This window comes from Dromiciops gliroides, chromosome 1 (genome assembly GCF_019393635.1).
Source record: "Dromiciops gliroides isolate mDroGli1 chromosome 1, mDroGli1.pri, whole genome shotgun sequence".
In the NCBI taxonomy this organism is placed as follows: Eukaryota; Metazoa; Chordata; class Mammalia; order Microbiotheria; family Microbiotheriidae; genus Dromiciops; species Dromiciops gliroides.
In genome coordinates this window covers 143,742,486-143,763,752 of record NC_057861.1, presented here as the reverse complement: position 1 = coordinate 143,763,752, position 21,267 = coordinate 143,742,486, and the positions used below count along the sequence as shown (strand labels likewise).

The 21,267-nt window shown below is 38.9% G+C and overlaps 1 protein-coding gene and 1 non-coding gene across 2 annotated transcripts; both read right to left on the bottom strand.

The window, feature by feature from the left end:
• Window positions 1-4,030: 4,030 nt before the first annotated feature.
• On the bottom strand, window positions 4,031-8,773 carry RPL30 (ribosomal protein L30). The gene is made up of 5 exons (XM_043975566.1): window positions 8,675-8,773; window positions 8,511-8,563; window positions 8,045-8,190; window positions 5,188-5,318; window positions 4,031-4,130 (listed from the first exon to the last, which is right to left on the bottom strand). Exons 2-5 carry the CDS (start codon window positions 8,529-8,531, stop codon window positions 4,081-4,083), a joined length of 348 nt encoding a protein of 115 aa, XP_043831501.1. The 5' UTR covers window positions 8,532-8,563; window positions 8,675-8,773; the 3' UTR covers window positions 4,031-4,080.
• On the bottom strand, window positions 4,503-4,636 carry LOC122737756. The gene has a single exon (XR_006354535.1). It is a non-coding gene; the product is annotated as a small nucleolar RNA SNORA72 (small nucleolar RNA).
• Window positions 8,774-21,267: the final 12,494 nt, after the last annotated feature.

The following is a 21,267-nucleotide window of genomic DNA, read 5'->3' as shown; positions in this document are numbered from 1 at the left end:
AGGAGGACCTGAGTTCAAACACTTCAAAACTGACCTCAGACACTTGACACTTACTAGCTGTGTGACCCTGGGCAAGTCACTTAACCCTCATTGCCCCACCCCCATCCCCACAATTTATATTTTAAAATTTGAATGCCTAGAGAATTCAACACTTACTAAGTATGGACTATGTGCAAGGATTTGAAGGGGATGGTTTGTCATGGATCAGATACTGACTTCCAGAGAAGCAACAAAAAGTAGGTGTCCCAGGAAATAGGACCATTTGAGACATTTTTATATGTATGAAAGAGAAAGGATGAAGTCTCGTGAGTCGGCATGTGAGCTGTTCTCTTAAGTACTGAAATGCCAAACTGACTTGAATAAAGTGCAGTTAAAGATCCTTAGTTAAGAAGCCCAGCCATTTAGCTTGGCCTCTAAGGGCCTCCAATCTGGCCCCAGCCTTTAGTGTCATTTACAATCCAGGCAAAAAGCACCACTCACTCACCTCCAAATTCAACCTGCTGCAAGCCTTTTTCCTCTCCCACCCTATTCCTACTTGTCAAAATTCTACCTCTGTCATGAGGCTTTTCCTGTATCCTCTGCTAAATTAAATAGAACTTTATCTATACCTTTCCTAACTAAGTAACTTGCTACATTTCACTTCATATTACAGCTGTGGCTTCACTTCCCTACTAAATGGCAAGCCTTGAGGAACAGGGCTTTTATCTCCATACATATGTAGTAGAATCTCAAAAATTAAAATTAGGTTAAGTAGGCAAAAAAAAAAGATGAGTTTCAAAGTTCCTAATTACTGCTTAAATGTATTTATTAAACTAATACCAGAGATTTATATAAAGGTTGATAAAGCATTTCTACACATACATTATCATATTTGATCCTCACAATAATAATATGAGACAAGTACTATTATTTTCCCCATATAGATGAGTTAACAGGCTTAAGAGATTAAGTAACTTGCCCACGGTCATAATGGCTAGTTAATGTCAGGGGCAGGATTTTAACCCAGGCCTTTCCTAACTCCAGCACAGAGATAACTGGTCTGAAGACATAAGACCAAGGGTTCTTAACTTGCTATCTATGAACTTGGTTTTTAAAAAATATATTTCTACAGCTGGATTTCAATATAAATTTTGTGGCCCTATGTACTTTATGCATTTCTGAATCCAAAGGATGCCAATAGGGTCCATAATACAAAATCAGAATGCAGAATATTTGCATTAGACTGCAGACCAAAAAAAAAACAACAAAAAATACAAAAACCAGTAAGCATTGCATCCTTGTACAAACCCATGTTAATATTTGCAATACTATGTGTCGTTTTAAAAACTGTCCATAATAGAAGCTTCTATAAAGGACTTTCTAGGTGCCAGGCAATGTTGCCTTTAAGTGCTGGGAATACAAAATAAAAGGCAAAAACAACTTGGCACTGTCAAGTTTATATGCTAATTATCTAATCAATCAATGAACATTTAAGCACCTACTATGTGCCAGGCACCGTGGATACAACAAAAAAAAAAGACAAAAAGGCAAGACACTGCCCCCTATACCCAGAGTTATACAACTGTGCATACCCTATGACCCAGCAATACCACTATTAGGTCTGTCTCCCAAGTTGATCAGGGAAAAAAGAAAATAACCTCTATGTTCTAAAATATTTACAGCAGATCTCTGTATTAGCAAAGACCTGGAAATTGAGGGAGCACTCATCAACTGGGGAATGGCTGAACAAGTTGTGGTATGAGAAATGTGCTATAAGAAATGAAAAGCAGGTTGATTTTAAGAAAAGATATGGAAAAACTTGCACAAAATAGTGAAACGAACAGAACTAAGAGAACACTGACTATAGTAACAGCAATATTGTTTGAAGCCTAAGGACTAAGTTATCCTGAGTATTATACTCAAATCAATTATAAAGGCCCTAAGAAAGATGCTGTCTACCTTCAGAGAAAGAACTGATAAAAGTACACATTGCATGGTTGTGTGTGTTTGTATACACATTAAATGGTGGCCTCTAGTGTGGGGGTGAGGAGGGAGATAGTTTGGAACTTAAAATGATACAAAAAAGTAAAATTTAAAGACTGTCCCTGCCCTCAAGGAGTTTACAATCTAATGGGGAGAAACAACACACAAATATATACAAAGCAAGCTATATACAGAATAAATAGGAAATAATTAACTGAGGGAACACATGGAATTGGGAGTTGGGAACGGTTTCCTGTAAAAATTTTAGTTGGGCTTTAAAAGAAGCTGTAATAGTTAACACATTTATATAGCTATGTGCCAGACATTGGACTAAGCAATTTACAATTATCTCATTTGATCCTCACAACAACCTTAGGAGGTAGGTGTTGTTATTCCTTTACAAATGAGAAAACTGAAGGCAGCTAGGTGGTGCAGTGGATAAAGCACCAGCCCTGGATTCAGGAAGACCTGAGTTCAAATCCCACTTACTAGCTGTGTGACCCTGGGAATGTCACTTAACCCTTATTACCCCCCACCCACCCACCCACACACACAAATTAGAAAACTGAAGCAGAGCTAAAGTGACTTCCCTGGAATCTTACAGCTATTAACTGAGGCTAGATTTGAACTCATTTACTCCTAACTCCAGACCCAGTGCTAGGTTCACTTAGCCAATTAGAAGCCAGAAGTCATTAGGCAGGAGTAGAGGGAGAACATTCCAGGCATGAGGACAGACTGAGAGAATGCCCAGAACTGAGATGAGTCTTATTCATGAACAACCAGATCACTGTCACTAAATCAGAGTATATAATGGGGAGTGAGGTATAAGGTAGGATAGGACTAGGTTATAAAGGGCTTTAAATGACATTTTGTTTTTGATCTATGGGGCAATAGGAAGCCACTGGAGAAGCCACTGGAGGTTTTTTGGGGGGTTGGGGTTTGACATTATCAGACCTGTCCTTAGAAAAATCATTTTAGTGGCTAACTAGAGGATGGATTGTAGTGGGGAGTGACTTGAGGGCTTGCTTTAGAGTGGTGGTCATGTGAAAGATACTACAAACGTGAAATTGAGAGGCCGCCTTAGCAACAGGCTGAATATTGAGGGTATGAGGGATGAGAGATGGTGTTGGCCTCTACAGGAATAGGGGAAGGTAGATGGGGCAACTATGTACATACAAATATATTCTTTTTAAAATAAAGGATAGGGGCAGCTAGGTGGCACAGTGGATAGAGCACAGGCCCTGGAGTCAGGTATACCTGAGTTCAAATCCGGCCTCAGACATTTGACACTTACTAGCTGTGTGACCCTAGGCTAACCCCAATTGCCTCACAAAACCGAAAAAATAAAATAAAATAAAATAAAATAAAGGATAATCTCAAGGGGAAAGGTGGGATGATGACTGGGAAAGTCTCCTACAAATGATTTTTAAACTGGGTCTTAAAGGAAGGAAATGGACTTAGGTGAAGAAAAGCATAATTCTAGGAGTGGGAATGTTAGCTAGTGCAAATTGTACCAAATATGAATTTGTCCATTGCTCTATTTCTTCCTTTTTCTCCCATTCCTGTCCTACACTTAAAAGTGCTCTGTAAACAACAAAACCATTTTAATGCTAAATACCAACCAATCTTGGACCCCAAAGAGACATAAAACACAATTCCTCCCATCTTTGCAGTACCCCACCCATCCCACTCATTTGGAACACTATAAAACGCCAGTCAATGTATTTCATTTTGCTGAACTCTTGTATCATATAAGATACTTCTTTTTTGTACATTAGAACCTCAACCTCTGAATGAACCTTGACTAAACTGGGATAAGAGCCAGAGATACAGATTTTAAACACTTTTGCTGCTCATTAAAAGCTATCATAAATGTTCTTGAAGATTAAATTTTGGTTAAGAGGTTTCAGGGGTTTGTACATGTAGCATGCACTCAACATCTATTAACTGACAAAGACTAGTATGGGAAAAGAATGCAGTAAAAAAATAAAGTCTGTGAACAGGAATAAAGAGATAAAGCAAACAGATTTCATTTCTACAAGAGAAAATAAATAGTAATACATACAACTTTTTTAAAACAAGCTTTGGCCAGTTTATTAAAGAATGCTTTTGTACAGTTTACTTTTCACTGGTCTGTTCTGGCATGCTTCTAATGATATCAGAATCACCTAGAAAATTTAAAAAACAAAGTAATGTTACAATTTACACAAAAACAACTGAAGAAAACTATTAAGCTTATCATCACTGGCAGTCAAAAGGAAACAAATGTTTTTCTTAGGTTTTTCTCCCTGAAAATTACAATTTTACTTTGACTTGGACACCTTGTGGCCTCTCTTGTGCAGCTCTAGTAGTAAGTTCCAATCGTTACACAACTATTAAGGCTTGCCCACTTTCCCTTTTAAGGGAAGGAACACTGTTATATACCCAAGAATAATCTTCATTTCTCTCAGAGTTGAAAAAAAAAAAACTAAAAAACACCCCAGTTTCTATTCCCAGAAGCAAACAGTAGTCAAACCAAAAATAAATACACCTTACCTTTTGTTTGTTACCAGCATTTATAAAACCAAAACTAGGGAAGAGAACTAGTTCTGGAGACACAATGCATGGTCTTAATTTAGCGAATGTCTAGCCTGACCAGATCACAATAATATCAGGCCAGCGAGAATATTCGCAACACACTTAACCAAACTCCGCTGCAATCATTAGGCTGCCTATTTTATTCTGGAGCTAATTATTTCCTTACCTTTTCAAGGCACTAGTGATACTTACAATTCCCCTTCCTAACCACCAATTCCTTATATCATGTATAAAAGCTAGTCTCTTGAAAAAGCCCTATTGTTCTAAAATAAGCACAAAAACTTCAGCAGCCCAGAATTTTTGTACTCACTAATCCTTCACCAGAAAACTATGCCATTAATTTACCCCTTGTCGACCACAGCACTGCCTTAGTAACTACTTCTTATGCTAAGTCACATAAGGTAAGTTTTTAAAGGTGTGTAGAGTTTGTTTTTAAGCATCTACAACCCTCATTCATAACTGAGATTTAATTTAGCAGGGCTCCTGGCACATAGCAAGTGCTTAAACACAGGCTTGTTGATTAATCACCCATGTATTGGCTCCCTTAAGTTCTTAAACATTATCCAATGAAATAAACTATCAAGTTTAGAAAGGGGATGCTATGTAGTACACGTGGAGAGGTAAGCTGGACTCCTTAAATAAACATACCTGGATCAATGATAGCCAGTGTACAAACTCTGTAGTACTTCCCACATGCTGTACCCAATTCAATGTTGTTGCCACTGTAGTGATGTACGCCAGTTTTGGCCAACATAGCGTAATATTCAATCTCTGATTTCCTGAAGATAAATGACATTATTAGCCCTTTTAGGCAAATGAAACTTTGCCACTGCCTGCTGAATAAAGACCAAACTCTATCATACTTCACAACTTACCTTTTCCAAAGCAGGTCCTACATTTGCCTGCCTGTTCCTTTTCTTACACCATTCCCCTATCTCAGTTTTTCCTGCTAACCTATCTTTTCAAGGGCTAGTCTTAGCGTCAGACCTTCCCTTATTCCTTTGAAAATTGCTTCTTCCTGTCTATTCCCGGCGAACCTTCATTTGTTCATGGAATCTCTCCTACCACCTCGATGAAGGGCCCATGTATTATTCTTTGCCCTCAGTACATTAACAGTTTTATGCATGTAGTACTTAAAGTTTGTTGAAAAGAAAAAGAATTAAGTTTCACTATTTTTCCTAACTAAAAAATATACCACTTTTAATATCCATTCAGTTCAGTATAAGATGCAGGACATTCAAATAATTGCATATAGCAGAGTCAATGGACATGTGTTAGTTAAGTGCCTATTACGTGCAAGGCATTGTGCTAAGGGGGCACAGTGGATAGAGTGCCATGCCTGGAGTCAGGAAGATATCTTCCTGAGTTCAAATCCAGCCTTGGACACTTATTAGCTGTGTCCCTGAGCAAGTCACTTAACCCTGTTTGTCTCAGTTTCCTCATCTATAAAATGAGGGGGAGAAGGAAATGTCAAACCACTCCAGCATCTTTGCCAAGAAACCCCAAATGGGGTCACAAAGTGTCAGCCAAGACTGAACAATAACACTATGCTAAGAACTGGGGAGACAGAAAATCAAGATAGTTCCCTGCTTTCAAGCTCAGTCTAATAGGAAAGACAACAATCGAGTAAATATGTATGAACAAGATACACAATAAACTGGAAATAGTATTAAGTGAAATTTTAGCTGGGATGTGAAGGAAGTCAAGGAAGCCAGGAGATACAGATGACGATGCAAGAGGGATTTAATGAATAATGTGTATTATGTGCCAAACATGGAAAGAGATAGAAAAAGGATTGAAATAGGCTGAGGATTCCTATTCTAATGTTTTAGCATAGTGCCTGGCACATACTAGGTGCTTATGCTTATTGACTGGCAGTACTCAACCTACAATCTAGATGATGACACAATATATACACTAAAGCATATGAATGCTTAGCATTACAAGTGTTATAAGGGACCAATGAATGACACAGGCAAAAAGTGCTAGTTTCCCAGTGAAAGTAAAGCCATCCACTTTGAATGCAAGTGGTCAGAGGTTTCACACACAAGTAGTCTTTGAAGGGAACTTAAAGAATAAAAAGCCAGCCAATTGGGAAGGAAGAGATCCATGAGGATGTAAAAATTACCTTTTAAGTTTCTTTAGGTCTTACATTCCCTCCAAAAAGTTTGAGAAATGTTGTCCATGGGTGAGAGTTTTCCTAGGACCAGTTAAATCTCTGCATACTTCAAAATTTAAATCTACATACAATATTGCTTTGGTACAGCTATCAAACACCCTGATTGAACCAGCTTAAAATATAATTGGGAAATATTTAATAAAATAAAAATAATTAAAAAGATGTCAAATGTGGTTTTACATGTAGTCTAAACCATATTTTATTTATGCTTGACATCACTGCTTTAGTACATTTTTTTACCCCTTCATAAGCCTCAGAGATCATGTGAGGCAGTTAGGTGGGTGGCAAAGTAGAGCACTGGACTTAGAAACCAGAAGACAAGCAGTTCAAATCCTGCCTCAGTGTGTCCCTATCACTTAACCTCTATTTACCTCATTTCCTCAGTAAATAAGGATATTAACAGCTATCTCCCAGTATGCCAGTGAGGATAAAATGAAGTAATATTTGTAAAGTGTTTTGCAAACCTTATTTGTGGTCTAAACCTCTCATTTTACAGAGAAAGAAACTAAACTCATTTCACCATCTATTAAGTGCCTAATATACAAAGCAAACAGGATCCCTTACAGCTCTGATATTCCAAATCTTTAAAAAAAGATGACATTCACAGTGCAGAGAGCATACTTTACATATACCAGTTTCCAAATCTACAAATCAGCCAATAAAATGGCTAGTTTTAAAACGAACAATCTAAGTATTTCCTTCCAGCTTCCAAAATGCCAACTCTACGAAGTAGCTTAAAACCACCATCTCACAGCGACAACGGCAAAAACCTGCAAAGTAAGACTAGCTTGTATCGTCAGATCCTAATTTTAAGCACAATTTCTTAGGTCTCGAATTCTTTTCTCAAAACCCTCTAAGGTAGGTGTTGCATATGTTATCCTCACTTTATATATAAGGTAAAGGAGGCTTAGAAAGTTTAAGTTCCGGTCACATGGACAGTATGCTTCAAGGGCAGGATATGAAACCGGGTCTTCAAAGTTTTCAAATAGGCTGATATTGACCTAAAACTTTGCCTTTTACATGCTTCAAGTGATCTGATTCTAGTAAACACGTGAGGAAGGCATATATGATACTTATTTTGCTCTGGGTAAATGAAGGCTCAGAGAGATTGACTAGCCCAGGATCCTACAGTTATTAGGTGTGTTTCAAGTCAGACTTGAGTCTAGGTCTTCCCGGCTCTTTCATCAGACACTCTCCTACCCTACAACGCGCCCCCCCTCCACCCCAAAGCAGCAATGGATAGAGACCCCCCGAGGAGATATTCCATCTTAGGTTCTGCTGGGGGTGCCCAAAGCGCACAGCCCGCCTGCCACAAGAATTGCTTACCTCAAGGCTGGGCAGTTGTTGGCCAAGATGACCAGTTTGGCTTTGCCTTGTCTGATCATTTTCAGGGTCTGTTTGTAGCCTAGCACGTATTTGCCGCTTTTCATCACCAGCTGGAGCCTCGAGTTGATGGACTCCAGCGACTTTTTCTGCGGGAGACATGTGACTGTTATAAGTCCGGCACCCCTTTGCCCCAACCCCACCCCAACGCGCGGCCGGGCCTGAAGGTCCCGCGCCCGGGGCACTGGAAGCCTCCCAGCCCGGACTTCCCATATCCGGACGCGGCTTTCGCTCTTCTCGACCCTGGAAATCTCGCCCGCGAGTGTGCGGGGTGAGATGGGGTTTGTATGTGTTTGGGAGGTGATTTCACTCCCTACCGATCCCACCCGTGGGTCCCCGGGTGAGGCTCCTGGAGCCGGGCTCGCTCCACGTGTGGAGGCCGCCGGCGGCTCGGGCCCGCCCCACTCACCGTCTTCTTTGCGGCCACCATCTTCCTGCCTGCGGTGCGGGAGGACCCTCAGCCTGGAGCATGGAGAGACAGAGGGGGACACTTAGCTTCTGGAACGCTCCAACCCGCGACCCTGCGCGACCCCCAGTGCCACGCCATCCCCGAGCCCACAGAGGCCCACTCACCAGAGACCTGCCGCCAAGATGGCCGGGAAGCGAGAAAGGAAGGAACTCCCACAATGCAGCGCTCTTCAGGGGCGGGACCGGAAGCGGAAGCGCGTCAGAGGCGAGCCGGTGACAAGGGGAAGTAGTTAGTCGCTGTGGCTAATGGCGGTATGGATGTGTTGGGAAAGCTCGTCGCCCGGTCTTCTCCCTCCGAGACCCAGCCCGGGAATAGGGAAAACAGACCGGGAGATGTCCGGAGCGGCGAGGATCCTGGAGGGGACGTGATGAAGGTTCCTGGCGTGAACCCGGGAAAGGTTCTTCCAGGAGATCTAGGCCAAGTCCCTCGTTTCGTAGGTGACGGACGGACCAAGCGCCGAATTTGGACTTGGAGGATGCGGGTTCGAATCTTGGGATACGTTGGGCCGCAGTTTCTTCATCCTCTGTAAATGAGGGGTTGGACTTTTTTTTAAACCACAGTTGGCATTTGTGTAGTTCCTTAAAGGTTTACAAAACTTGAAGTTGGGTCTTCCTGATTCCAGGCACAGCGCTTTATACTTCCCCTAACTATAATTCGACGTAATTGTTTTCCTTTGTAATCCCATGTATTCGGAGGAGCCCACAGACTTCCCCAGGCCGACGAAAGTAACACGCACCAAAAAAAGCAGCTCAAAATACGTGGGATTACAAAGGGAAATGATTATGTTAAATCGCAGGTGTATTTTTAAAATTCACGAACCCCAGATGAGGAACCCTGGGATTTGATTGAGGTCCCTCCCAGCTCTAAATCTGTCATCCCACGAAGTGGGTCTGGAGAAATGGCCAATGGGTGGAAAGCCTGGCTCCCCGGGTGGAGAAAATGCTTATTTAGGAAGGAGAGGGGTAGAAGGAGCTGTCACGCTTTCCTCGGGGGGCAGCAGCTGCTAGTGAATGAACACTGTGCCTTCTGCCCCTTCTCTCCTCCCTCTATACTGCTTGGTCATTTCATCTGATCTCATACATATGATTACCATGTTTATGCTGATGATTGTCACATCTGCCTTCCTTGTCTCACATCTCTAACTGGATGGCTAGTAGACATCTAGACATCTTTTTTGGGGGGGTGGGGGGGCAATGAGGGTTAAGTGATTTGCCCAGGGTCACACAGCTAGTTAAGTGTCAAGTGTCTGAGGCCACATTTGAACTCAGGTTTTCCTGAATCCAAGGCCGGTGTTCTATCCACTGCGCTACCTAGCTGCCCCTAGTAGACATCTTAAACTCTACTTATCCAAAATAGAACTCCTTATCTTTCCCCCTAAAGTCTCCTCCCTGTTACTATAGAGGGAGACACCATCCTTGGGCTCACAACCTAAGAGTGATCCTGGATTCCTCGATGTCTCTACCCCCTCACACCCCCCCCCCCCCCATCCAAGTTATTGCCAAGAACTATTGATTTCACCTTTGCAACATCTCTCAAACCTGCTTCTCTCTTCTGACACTGCCACCCTTCCAGTACAGGCTCTCATCACTTCCCACCTGAATTACTGCAATAGAAGGGTCTTCCTGCCTGAAGTCTCTCTTCAATCCATTCTCCATTCAGCCACTAAAGGTTTTTTTCCTAAAGTGCAGATCTGATGTCACTCCCTACTTGATAAACTTTAGTAGCTCCCTTTTGCCTCCAGGAATAATTACAAAATATTCTGTTTGCCATTCAAAGCTCTTCATAACCTAGCTCCTTCCTACCTTTCCAGTCTCTGACACCTTACTCCCCAACACCTACTCTTCTGTCCTCTTCTTCCCAGAGACATTGACTTCCTGGCTGTTCCATTAATGAGACACTCTATCTCAGTTCTGGGCATTTTTTCTGACTGATTCCCATAACTGCAATGCTCTCCCTCCATTCCAACTACTGATCTTTCTGGCTTCCTTTAAGCCCCAAGTGATATCCCACGTCCTGCAGGAAGCCTTCTGCAATCCCTCATAATTCCAGTTCTTTCCTTCTGCTTATTATTTCCTATTCTGTATATAGCTTGCTTTGTATATATCTGTATGTTGTCTCCCCTTTCAGATTGTGAGCTCCTTGAGGGAAGGGACTGTCTTGCCTTCTTTTGTACCCCCAGCAGTTAGCATAGTGCATGGCACATAATAAGTGATTAATAAATGTTTTATCAAATTTAATTATTGAATCATGTTTGCCCTCCCAGCTACTGTTATTGCTATACTTGGCATGGTGAATCTCCCTGGAGGTCTAACAGATGGAGGCAGAGTTAGGAGCTGATATACTCCCCGAGGCAGAATGAGAGAGAGGTCTTCACTGTTCTCTGCCAGAGTTCTTTTTTTTTTTTTTTTTTGCGGAGCAATGGGGATTAAGTGACTTGCCCGGGGTCACACAGCTAGTAAGTGCCAAGTGTCTGAGGCCGGATTTGAACTCAGGAACTCCTGAATCCAGGGCTGGTGCTTTATCCACTGCGCCACCTAGCTGCTCCCTGCCAGAGTTCTTAATGCAGATAATGGATCATCTTCTCTCACAGCATCAAATTCTTTGTTAAGATGAACTTTATAATATTAGTTCTCTGTCTCAGGTGATGTAGACAAATGTCTAAGCCTAAAAGTTGCAAAGAAAGTGCCAACCTACATAAATAGGAGTTTCTTCATAGATCCAGACCAAAAGGGAAAAAAATGCCAAAATTCACATTTTATTTTGTGTTGTAGTTAATTGTCTATTCCTTGTCACCTTTATGAGACTGAAAATTCCAAGGATCACATGTACTTTGAATACCTCATAGCACCCAGCACAATTTATTACAAGTGGTAGGAATTAAATAAATGTTTATGTAATGGATGAGTAAATGAATGAATCCCAGTTGATTTTTGCTACACACTACTATAAAATTTTGTCAGTTCTTTAAGAGTCTCAGTTTAATGAAAGTTAATGTATACAGCAGGGTGAATTTGGATAGTTACACAATTCCCACGATCCTGTGTACTGGAAAAAAGGGTTGAGTGGTAAAATTTGGACAAATATTATCAAAGAATATTCATTCGAGAAATAATTATAGGGGGTGGCTAGGTGGCACAGTGGATAGAGTGCTGGCCCTGGAATCAGGAGGACCTGAGTTCAAATCCGGCCTCAGAACATTGACACTTACTAGCTGTGTGACTCTGGGCAAGTCACTCAGCCCCAATTGCGCCTCCCCCCCCCCACACACACACACAAAGAGAAATAATCATAGAACAAATTCTAATTATCAGAAGTATTTCTATTCCAGGGGTCACAAAGAGTTGGACACAACTGAACAACAAATCTATCAAAGTGTAGCAGGATCCTACATTGTTTGTGTGTGTCAAACTAATGCCCAAACCTGTGAATTGATGCCCAAGAAGCATGTAATAATAGCTCACATTTATTTAGCACTTTGAAGTTTCCATTGTGTTTGCTTTACAATGCTACGAGATAGTACAAGTATGATTCCCTCACAGATGAAGGTACTTGTTCAGAAACATTAAGTGACTTGCCTAAAATGTGAGGTCTGGACTTTGAATCCAGGTCTCTGACACACTGATGATAATGCACTTAATTCTTGCTCTGGAACATCTATAGGTAAATGAGTTTTTACTAAGTTAACACCACCTTCAACTCAATTTTATACTTTACATTTGGTAAATATGGTGAATTTTTTGCTACATGGTTTGTTTTTGAGTCGTTTCACTTGTGTCTGACAATTTGTGACCTCATTTGGGGTTTTCTTGTCAAAGAAACTGGAGTGGTATGTCACTAAGGAATGACAACATTTTATTGGATATCAGACACCACTGAGTAATGCTTCGCTGGAAAGAAACTGTTTAACCCTGGCAACATTGAGCCATCTAGAATTTCTTCAAAATTATTAAGAAAAAAAAAAAAAGGAGAGAATGGGTTTTTCCTCCATTTCTTGGGAGCCTTTGAAAAGTGCTAGTACTTACTGTGGTACAGTGCAAGTAAAATGCTTCACAAAACTAAAATTTTCCTAAGATGTCTTTAAGAAGAATGGTGTGAGGGGCAGCTAGGTGGCACAGTGGATAAAGCACCGGCCCTGGATTCAGGAGGACCTGAGTTCAAATACGGCCTCAGACACTTGACACTAGTTGTGTGACCCTGGGCAAGTCACTTACCCCCAATTGCCTCACCCCCCCCCCAAAAAAAAAAAGAAGAAGAAGAATGGTGTGTAGCAGGTAATGAGCACGCCCAAGAACCCAAACTACCTGGATATTGATTGTTTGACTTGGGGAAAGTTACTTAATTTCTCTTCCCACACAACTATGAAACAACAGTTGTTGATCTGCATTCATAGAAGGAATAGCCTCATCTGCAACTCCCTACACTGATAAAATCATTGGTCTAGACACAGAAAAGTACTTTCCATGAGAAATAATGCAGTATGTGTTTTCTCAGTTACTAAAATAAGATAATTGTAACAAGTCCAAATTTTGCCACCCTTTGAGCATTGCTTTTGCAAGCAATAGAAAAGAGCGCCCTCTTGTGAAGAAAAAAATATTCTAAAGTTTCTAGCCCCTAATAAAGAACACAGGAAAATATGATAGTTGTAGGCATATGTGTCATTTTTTAAATGCCATGCATTTTCTGTTTTATTATGGAATTCTGATTTCCAGCATGAGACAGTAAAGAACAACACTTGCTTGTCATATTTAATTTTCATACTGCCCTAAAAATGCATTGGCATAGCATAGAGTACCACACTAATTGAATCTGGAGATTGCCACTACATTGTATGACAGATAAATCATTGAAAAAATTCGTATTAAGTATTTACAATGCAGATGGCACTGTACTAAGCACTACAGATAATAATAATTTTAAAAGAAGCTACCTGCCTTCAGATATCTGCTGAGAACTTCTGTAATTCCTGAACTGATTCCTGTGAGATCATCAGTAAAATAAAGTTTTTATATTTAAAAAAAAGACCTGAATTACTGAATTACACTCTGCAAGTACAATCTTAAAGAGTCCTGTCACACTAATTAAATGCAATAAAATCTCAGGCTTCATTAATTCAAAATACATAACAATTTAAATAGAAGGTAATCTAGAATTTATGTTGTGCTATGAAGACAGTTATAGGGAAATTTTAGCTTTAAAATCTATAGAGGCAAAGGGGCAGCTAGGTGGCGCAGTGGATAAAGCACCAGCCCTGGATTCAGGAGGACCTGAGTTCAAATCCGGCCTCAAACACTTGACACTTACTAGCTGTGTGACCCTGGGCAAGTCACTTAACCCCCATTGCCCTGTAAAAAAACAAAAACAAAACATAAAATCTATAGAGGCAAACAAAAATGCATATGTAAAAAGAGATCTATAATGTTGATAGATAGTGAGCTTAGACTAACATAGGCTAATCAGATTTTTACTGAATTTAGTTATTTAGGGACATAAATCACAGCATCCATATAATAATGAGTCATCCCATAATGAGTTTCTACAACATAGAAATAAGTATAAATTCACACAGTGCCGAGTATATACAGAAATATGGAGGGGAAGTAGATGACTAGAACTGTATGTTAATTATGGAGACTTTCTTGGACTGACTAATTTTGAGCACAGTATGATGGAATTAGAGAAAAGGTATTACTCTACTCTGGAATCTACTGTGTCTAGCTCCTAACCTCAATCCTAGATGAGAATCTTTTATTTTCATGAAGTTTCCTTGCCTAGTCATACTTCAGGACCACAACATTTTCCAGAAATTCAGGTGCCTTTTCTTTCTAAATATATGATATTAACTATATTGTTTGAAGTGAGATATAGACCATCCATTTCCATCACTCCAGTGAAAAGAAGAAAATAAAGGAAATAGGATTAAATTATCCCCATAAAATGTTAGATATAACAATCATTAATAGCAACTGTTAAAACACTAAAATCTGAAGATCTCTAGGTTGGTTTTGAGGGGGAAATGGATTATTATTAGACATGAGAAAGGTTAAATACACTCTTGTGGTCGCAGTCCCTTTGGAATTAAAAATAAATGCAATTTCCCCATCTGTACAAGGCTTCAATGAGAGATAAGCAACCTTTCCCTGAAAACTATACATTTCATGTGCAAAGAAAAAGTCTTATGCATGTTAAGATGAAAAAATCATGTTTTAAAAAAAGATGAAATCATGTACTCAGGACACTAGAGAATTCCAAGTGAACATACTTTCCATTGCTTCTCCCTATAGTCCATTCATTTGTACTCCGCTTAGTATCTTAAAATTCAACACACGTACCATAGTTATCCAGAGTTTTTAAAAATATACTATCCTCCAGTGTGAATACATACTGGCCATATCTTGCTGGTTTTTTACCATGCCAAGACAAGTTCTCATTTTTCCTAACTTCAAAGTCAGATCAACAGTACCTTGGATAACAAGGATCTGATAAATTTCTCCAGACTTACATATTTAACTAATCTTCACAAAAGTCTTGGGCTTTTGCTTTCTCATGATGTAGTCCTATGAAGCTAGAAAGACCCTTAGATTTGTGCATGGCAACAGATTGAATGTCATTTGAGAACTGTAGGAGCAAAATTTGGAGAGATTCATCATCAGGTTGATTACATAGTGATTATATATTAATTCAGCCAGTTCTCAAAGACCCATTACTACTTATTGGGACCTACTTAAATGGAAGTACTACCTGCCCACAGTGATAAAATCATAACTCTTCAAAGTATTGAAGTCTACTTGAAGATAAGTGAAAAGAAGTTTGAAAAACATTACTTTGACCAATCACTTTGCCATTCATCCTTTTACTTTGGGTCCAAACATGATTTCATCTGGGTAAAAGTTGCCTCCATTTCTGAAGATAAGCAATTTGTCTGAAATTTAAAATTATACAGAATTGTCCAGAGCATATGGTCACATCATTAATGAATGTTGTCAGAACTTGAACTCAGGTCTTCCTGACTCTAAAGCCAGCCCTCTAGTTTCACTTTTGCCAAAATGCCTTTCTTTACAGTTATCCAACCATTATTTAGATTTTATATAATGTCAGCCCATAGCATAATTACTACAATTAAGTCACTTTTCTATAGCACTTTAAGGTTTACAAACCTTATAATCCTATGAGAAAGATACTGGAAGTATTATTTCTTGTAAGACCATCAATGATTTTGAAAAGGTAGCAATTAAGCAATTGCTATAGGACAGCCTTACTCAATTCTTTCTGCCAGATTTTTTCTTAACCCAAATCAGTGTAGTTATTTTCTGGGAGCTCTGTACAGTCACTTTCATTTATTATGCTTCCCATTTATACTTTCTATGAGAATTAAAAGTGACAGGCTGTGTTTCCTGATAAAGAACTAGTTTTGAGCAAATACAAACATGTTCATCCAATTTTCATTGGGTTGTGCACTGGTCTATCCCTTTATTGTCAAGAAGACAAATCTATTACATTCATCATCATCAAATCACATTGATTCAGCTCCCAGATTAAGCAGCCGAACATTAGGAATCTGGAAACTGAGTGAGCTGACTCAGCCTTCACATACCCTACAATCATTCTGGTCATGAACATATGATCATGGGTGTTGGTAAGAGTAAATCAGGACAAAAGAACTCTGAGAATTCTAATTATACATTGGTTTATTTCCAAACAGTTATATATACCTGTTCAAAACTATGTGCCCTTAGAAGATCTGAGGTTATGAGAAGTCATCTACTCTTTTCTCCTCTTTTCCATAATAGCTCAGCATCTGACTAACTCATGTTTGGCCTTTCTTGACTACAACATAAATAGGGGTTTTAGGGAAACCCATTGTCCCTCAAGGTAGCCAGATTCTTATCTGTTTGAATATCAAGTATGGAATGAGGTCCACTGATTTCATTTCACTTTAGATTTTTGTGGATTTTTACATCTTTAAAATGGTTATATCAAATATGAAAAGGGGAAAGGTGAGTTTTTTGTAATAATAAACGTTTTTATTTATAGTTTTGGGTTCCAATTTTTAACCCTCTTTCCCTCCCTCCCCTTTCCCCCTCCCTGAAGTGACGAGCAATTAGATATGGGTTATACATATATGATTATGTAAAACATTACCATATTTGTCATTTTGTACAAGAAAACTTGATTAAAAGAAAAAAACGAAAGAAAGTGAAAAATAACATGCTTCAGTCTGTTCCATCAATATCAGTTTTTTCTTTGGAGGTGAATAGTATGTTTCATCAATAGACCTTTGGATTTTCTTGAATCATTGTATTGTTGAAAATAGTCATCATTCACAGTTCTTCATCAAACAATAATGCTGTTCCTGCACAATGTTCTCTTGGTTCTGCTCACTTCACTATAGAAAGATGTGTTCTTTAGGTAAAGACATTGCAAATATCCCTTAAAATACTGAGTCATTATTAGCCATTAGCAGAACAACATGAATTGCTTAATCAGACTTTAATACGCCAGAAACTTAGCCGAGTTCTGAGGAAGTGAGAAATAGGACCAGTAAGTTTAGTTGACAAGGGCCCACTATATTCTTGACTTGATGGGGAGGGCAGGTCAAGCCTAGATAGGACATGCTGTGGAATGCATCCTACACATCCTTGGGCCAGCCAGGATAAGGCTTGTAAGCCTTAGGAGCAAGAATACAGATAAAGGGGGAGAGGGGCATAGGAAAGGAATGAGAAAAAGCACAGAAAAGGAATTTTTATTTACAATTTTGCAACTATTTGTTGCTCACTAAAGTCACATGTAATAATACAGATAAAGCAACTTAGAACAGTTATCAACATCCTGCCTAACTTCTTTGGTTGGTTGAAAAACTTAACCAAGTAAGGAACTCTAAAAAACAAAATAGAGCAAACAGATCTCCAGTGACTCCATGAGACAATAAGAAGAATTAGAACAAAGTTACAGAACCTACAGATATTTAAAGATACAAAAAATCACTCAGCTAGGTTCATGACTGGTCAGCCAGCCCATGGCCTTGGGAATAATTTGCTGTGTTTCAGGGAGAGAAGAGACTTTCTAATCTGCTTGTCTATTGTTAGCCTCATGGGTCAAAAAACAGTGGATTCTGTGTGTCTTTTAGCTGACCTTGACCAAGATCTGGCAAAGGAAGGTAAAACATAGGTAGATGTTAAAGAAGAGTGACATTTACACCAAAATGGAGGCTTATTCTAAAATAACATTTCTCAAGTCAAGAAGGGGAAAATACAGTGCTTCTCTTTCTACTATCAGCCTAAATCAAAAACATTTCACCAACTAATGAGGAAACTTTACCATAAGGAATCCTTCTAGAATGATGAAGAAGAAAGAGTTGTGGGCAGGTGATCTGGGTTAAATCCTAGATCGGATCTTTACCAACTATGTTATATGACCATAAGTAAGTCATTTAAGCTCTCTAAGCTTCAGTTTTCTCATCTCTAAAATGAGAGAGAATCATGTTTTCATAGGGTGAGGAAAGCAACATCACTATATAAATGGAAGCTCTTAGCCATTGGTCTTCCTAACAGAATAGGTCTCTTAAGTTAACTGAATGGATGAATGTATTAGATTGCTTTCTTTCTTTACTGGAGAAACTATGATTCTGAGCCCCTTTGAGAAGGGACTATTGATACTGAAAGAGTAGGAAAGAACACAAAAAGTTAAGTCTGGTGTCTAAAATACAAATTTTTATTTGTATATACGCCTCAGCATTTCATCTGTATAGCACTGAACTGGGAGTCTGGGAGGTTCTGGTGTCCATTTGGCCACTATATAGGAATGAGAGCTTAGGCAAATCATGCAACTTTGCTGGACTTTAGTTTCCTCATCCCTAAATGAGGGAATTTAATTGGGTGACCGATAAGATGTCTTCCAGGTTTAATTTTTTTTTTCTTTTTCTTTTGGTTCTTAAATGTAATGAGGGAAATCAGTTACCCCAACGGCATTCAGGGAGTGATTACCAATATCCTCAGCATTTTTTGTTACACCAAAGATCTAAAAACAAAGTAGATAACTGGTGACTGTGGAATGGCTAAACAAATTGTGGCATATGAATATAATGGAATATTACTGTGCTGTAAGGAACAGCATGATGAAAAACTTGGAAACATGGACAGATTTGCATGAACTGATACAAAGTGAAGTACAAAGGGTCAGGAAAACAATATACAGACTATAACAATGTAAATGGAAAGAACATCCACCACAAAACTATCAGAACTCAGTGTTGAACAATTATAAAGAACAAACTTGACCCCAGAGCAAAGATATAAGAAGTCATCTTCCCTTGCTTCCTTGTAGAGGTCAGGGTCAATGGATAAGAAACATTTTATATAAACTTCAGGCTTTATCCATATGCTGATCAGTTTTAATATTTTTTCTTTTCTTTATTATTAAAAAATAAGTTATGGAGGTAGGAGAGTTTAGAAATTCAAAAATGCACAAAACATATGTATGGTATTGTATAATATCAACCCAAATTTTACAATAAGGTGCTGTAAATACCCTATAAAAGAAAAAGAAAATTTTCAGGCTCCTCTGCTAGGAAGGGAGGGCCAAAAATTTTTATGCAGATTTTCCAGATGAATGTGGCACCCCTAACTCCCACCATATGGAAAGGATAAAACTGTATTCCTAAGTGTTTAGCACAGTGCCTAGCACTAGTATGTACTTAATAAATAACTAGTTAGTTGACTGACTGACTGAGGTTTATTCCCCTTGATGATAGCTGTTCTGGTTTGGCTAGAAGCAGTGCTAGTGGTCTGCACAGTATTACCATGTCCAAGATTCTTGGGCTTGCCTACCCATTGGGTGGTAGTTGATCAGCTGTTGGTATTGGTTGTGGCCAAACACAACTCCAGAAGACTGAAGATGTGTCATACTTCCTACATCTTGGCAAAGAGAGGTAATAGACTAGGGGTGTAGAATGATGTATACATTTACAGACATAGTAAGTGTCTGTTCATAAAAAGAACTATTTTGGGATTGGGAAAAGAATTGGTGGGAAGTGATAGTGATAAAAAAAGAAAAAGAAAAGAGCATCAATGAAACATTTTTAAAATACAGAGATGAGAGCAGAAGGAAGTTCAGAAATGAAGATAAGAGGAAAAGTTTGTTATTGTCCTATTAAGTTTAATATACTAGGTCCTGATTAATGCAAATAATGAATCCTGTGGTCTCATTATTTGAATTTTCACTGCATATTTTCATTGAGTTGGAACTAGTTACCATATTTTATGTAATCATCATGTCAAACAGAATTCAAATGCATGTTACCACCTCATGGAATTCATTATTCACACTAATCAGGACCTATGTCATTTATAATACTATGTAACAGAAACCCATAGTTTTATGTTTTTTTCTTTTTTTGTATATTGAAATGGTCATTTTTATTAAATTCATAATTAAAAATAAAAATGTAAAGCAATTTCATCCTTAATTTACTCATGAACTGATTTTAGAATACAAACAATAATAAACTGGCTTTTAAATAATATATTTAAAATGCAACTTGTTTATTTTGAAAGCACAAATATTCCTACCTCAGAAAAGACTCTCCTGCTTATACCTTTCTAATCATCCAGTTTTCATCCTCTCCATAGCAACAAACCAGCCAAATTCCATTAACTTTGGATTTGTTTGGAAAATCCCATATACGTGAAATCTGTGTCTATGAAGACTCTCTTTGCATAGAACCTGGATGTTGGTTATATAAAGATGGTCATGAATAGGTCAGAGTTATGCATTGATCTTTTCCACCTCTGCCACCCTCACCATTTTCAATGATCTCTGAACTCTCCAGACTTCATTTACTCTTTTTATCCATTTGCTAATATCCATCTCTCCTCTATATAGATTGTGTTTCAAGCAACTTTGGCTACCTACTTTTTTCTAATTTCCCATACCTCTCAGGCATCCGTGTCTTTATTCTGTGTAACTCTTCTCTATTGCCAAAACCAGTGGACTTGACTGGAGTCCTGGTTGGGTTTGATAATCTTTACTTACTAGATATGTGATAGCTCTCCCTGAGTCTGTTTCTTCATTAGTATTCCCATAGCTGTTAGTGCTTCCCCCCAATAAAATTATCCTGTGTTGTATGTATATATTTTATATATTATATTATACTAATTATACATATTATATCATATTGCATTGTATTATATTTGCATATGTATATAATATTATGTTGCTGCATACCCTGATAAAGAATGTGAACACCGTAAGCAAAGGGGCAGTTCCTTCTTTGTATTCCCAGCACTAAGTACAATGCCTGGGACCTACTAGGTACTTAATACTCTTTAATGATAAGAACCCTTTTCCAACAGGAAAATATAAAGAGTTTTGTGAGTTATTATTCATAAACCATAGGTCTATCGCAGGAAAGGATCTTAGATGTCATCTCGTCCGACTCCATCATTTCACAAATGAAGGTGAGGCCCAGAAATGTTTAAGTGACTTGCCTGTGATGACTCACACTGGTAGTGATCATCAGAAAGGGATTTGAACCCTGGTCTTCTGTATGCTGAGCCCTTTCTACATGGAATCACCGCTGTCTTCTATGGTCTTTCTCCTATTTCGTTTCGTCTTTCCAGCCTTCATTCCTGCTGCTCACCTTCTTGCTACCCCATCCCCCCACCCCGAGTCCTTTTTCTCCCTTTTACGTTTGTCTTTTCCT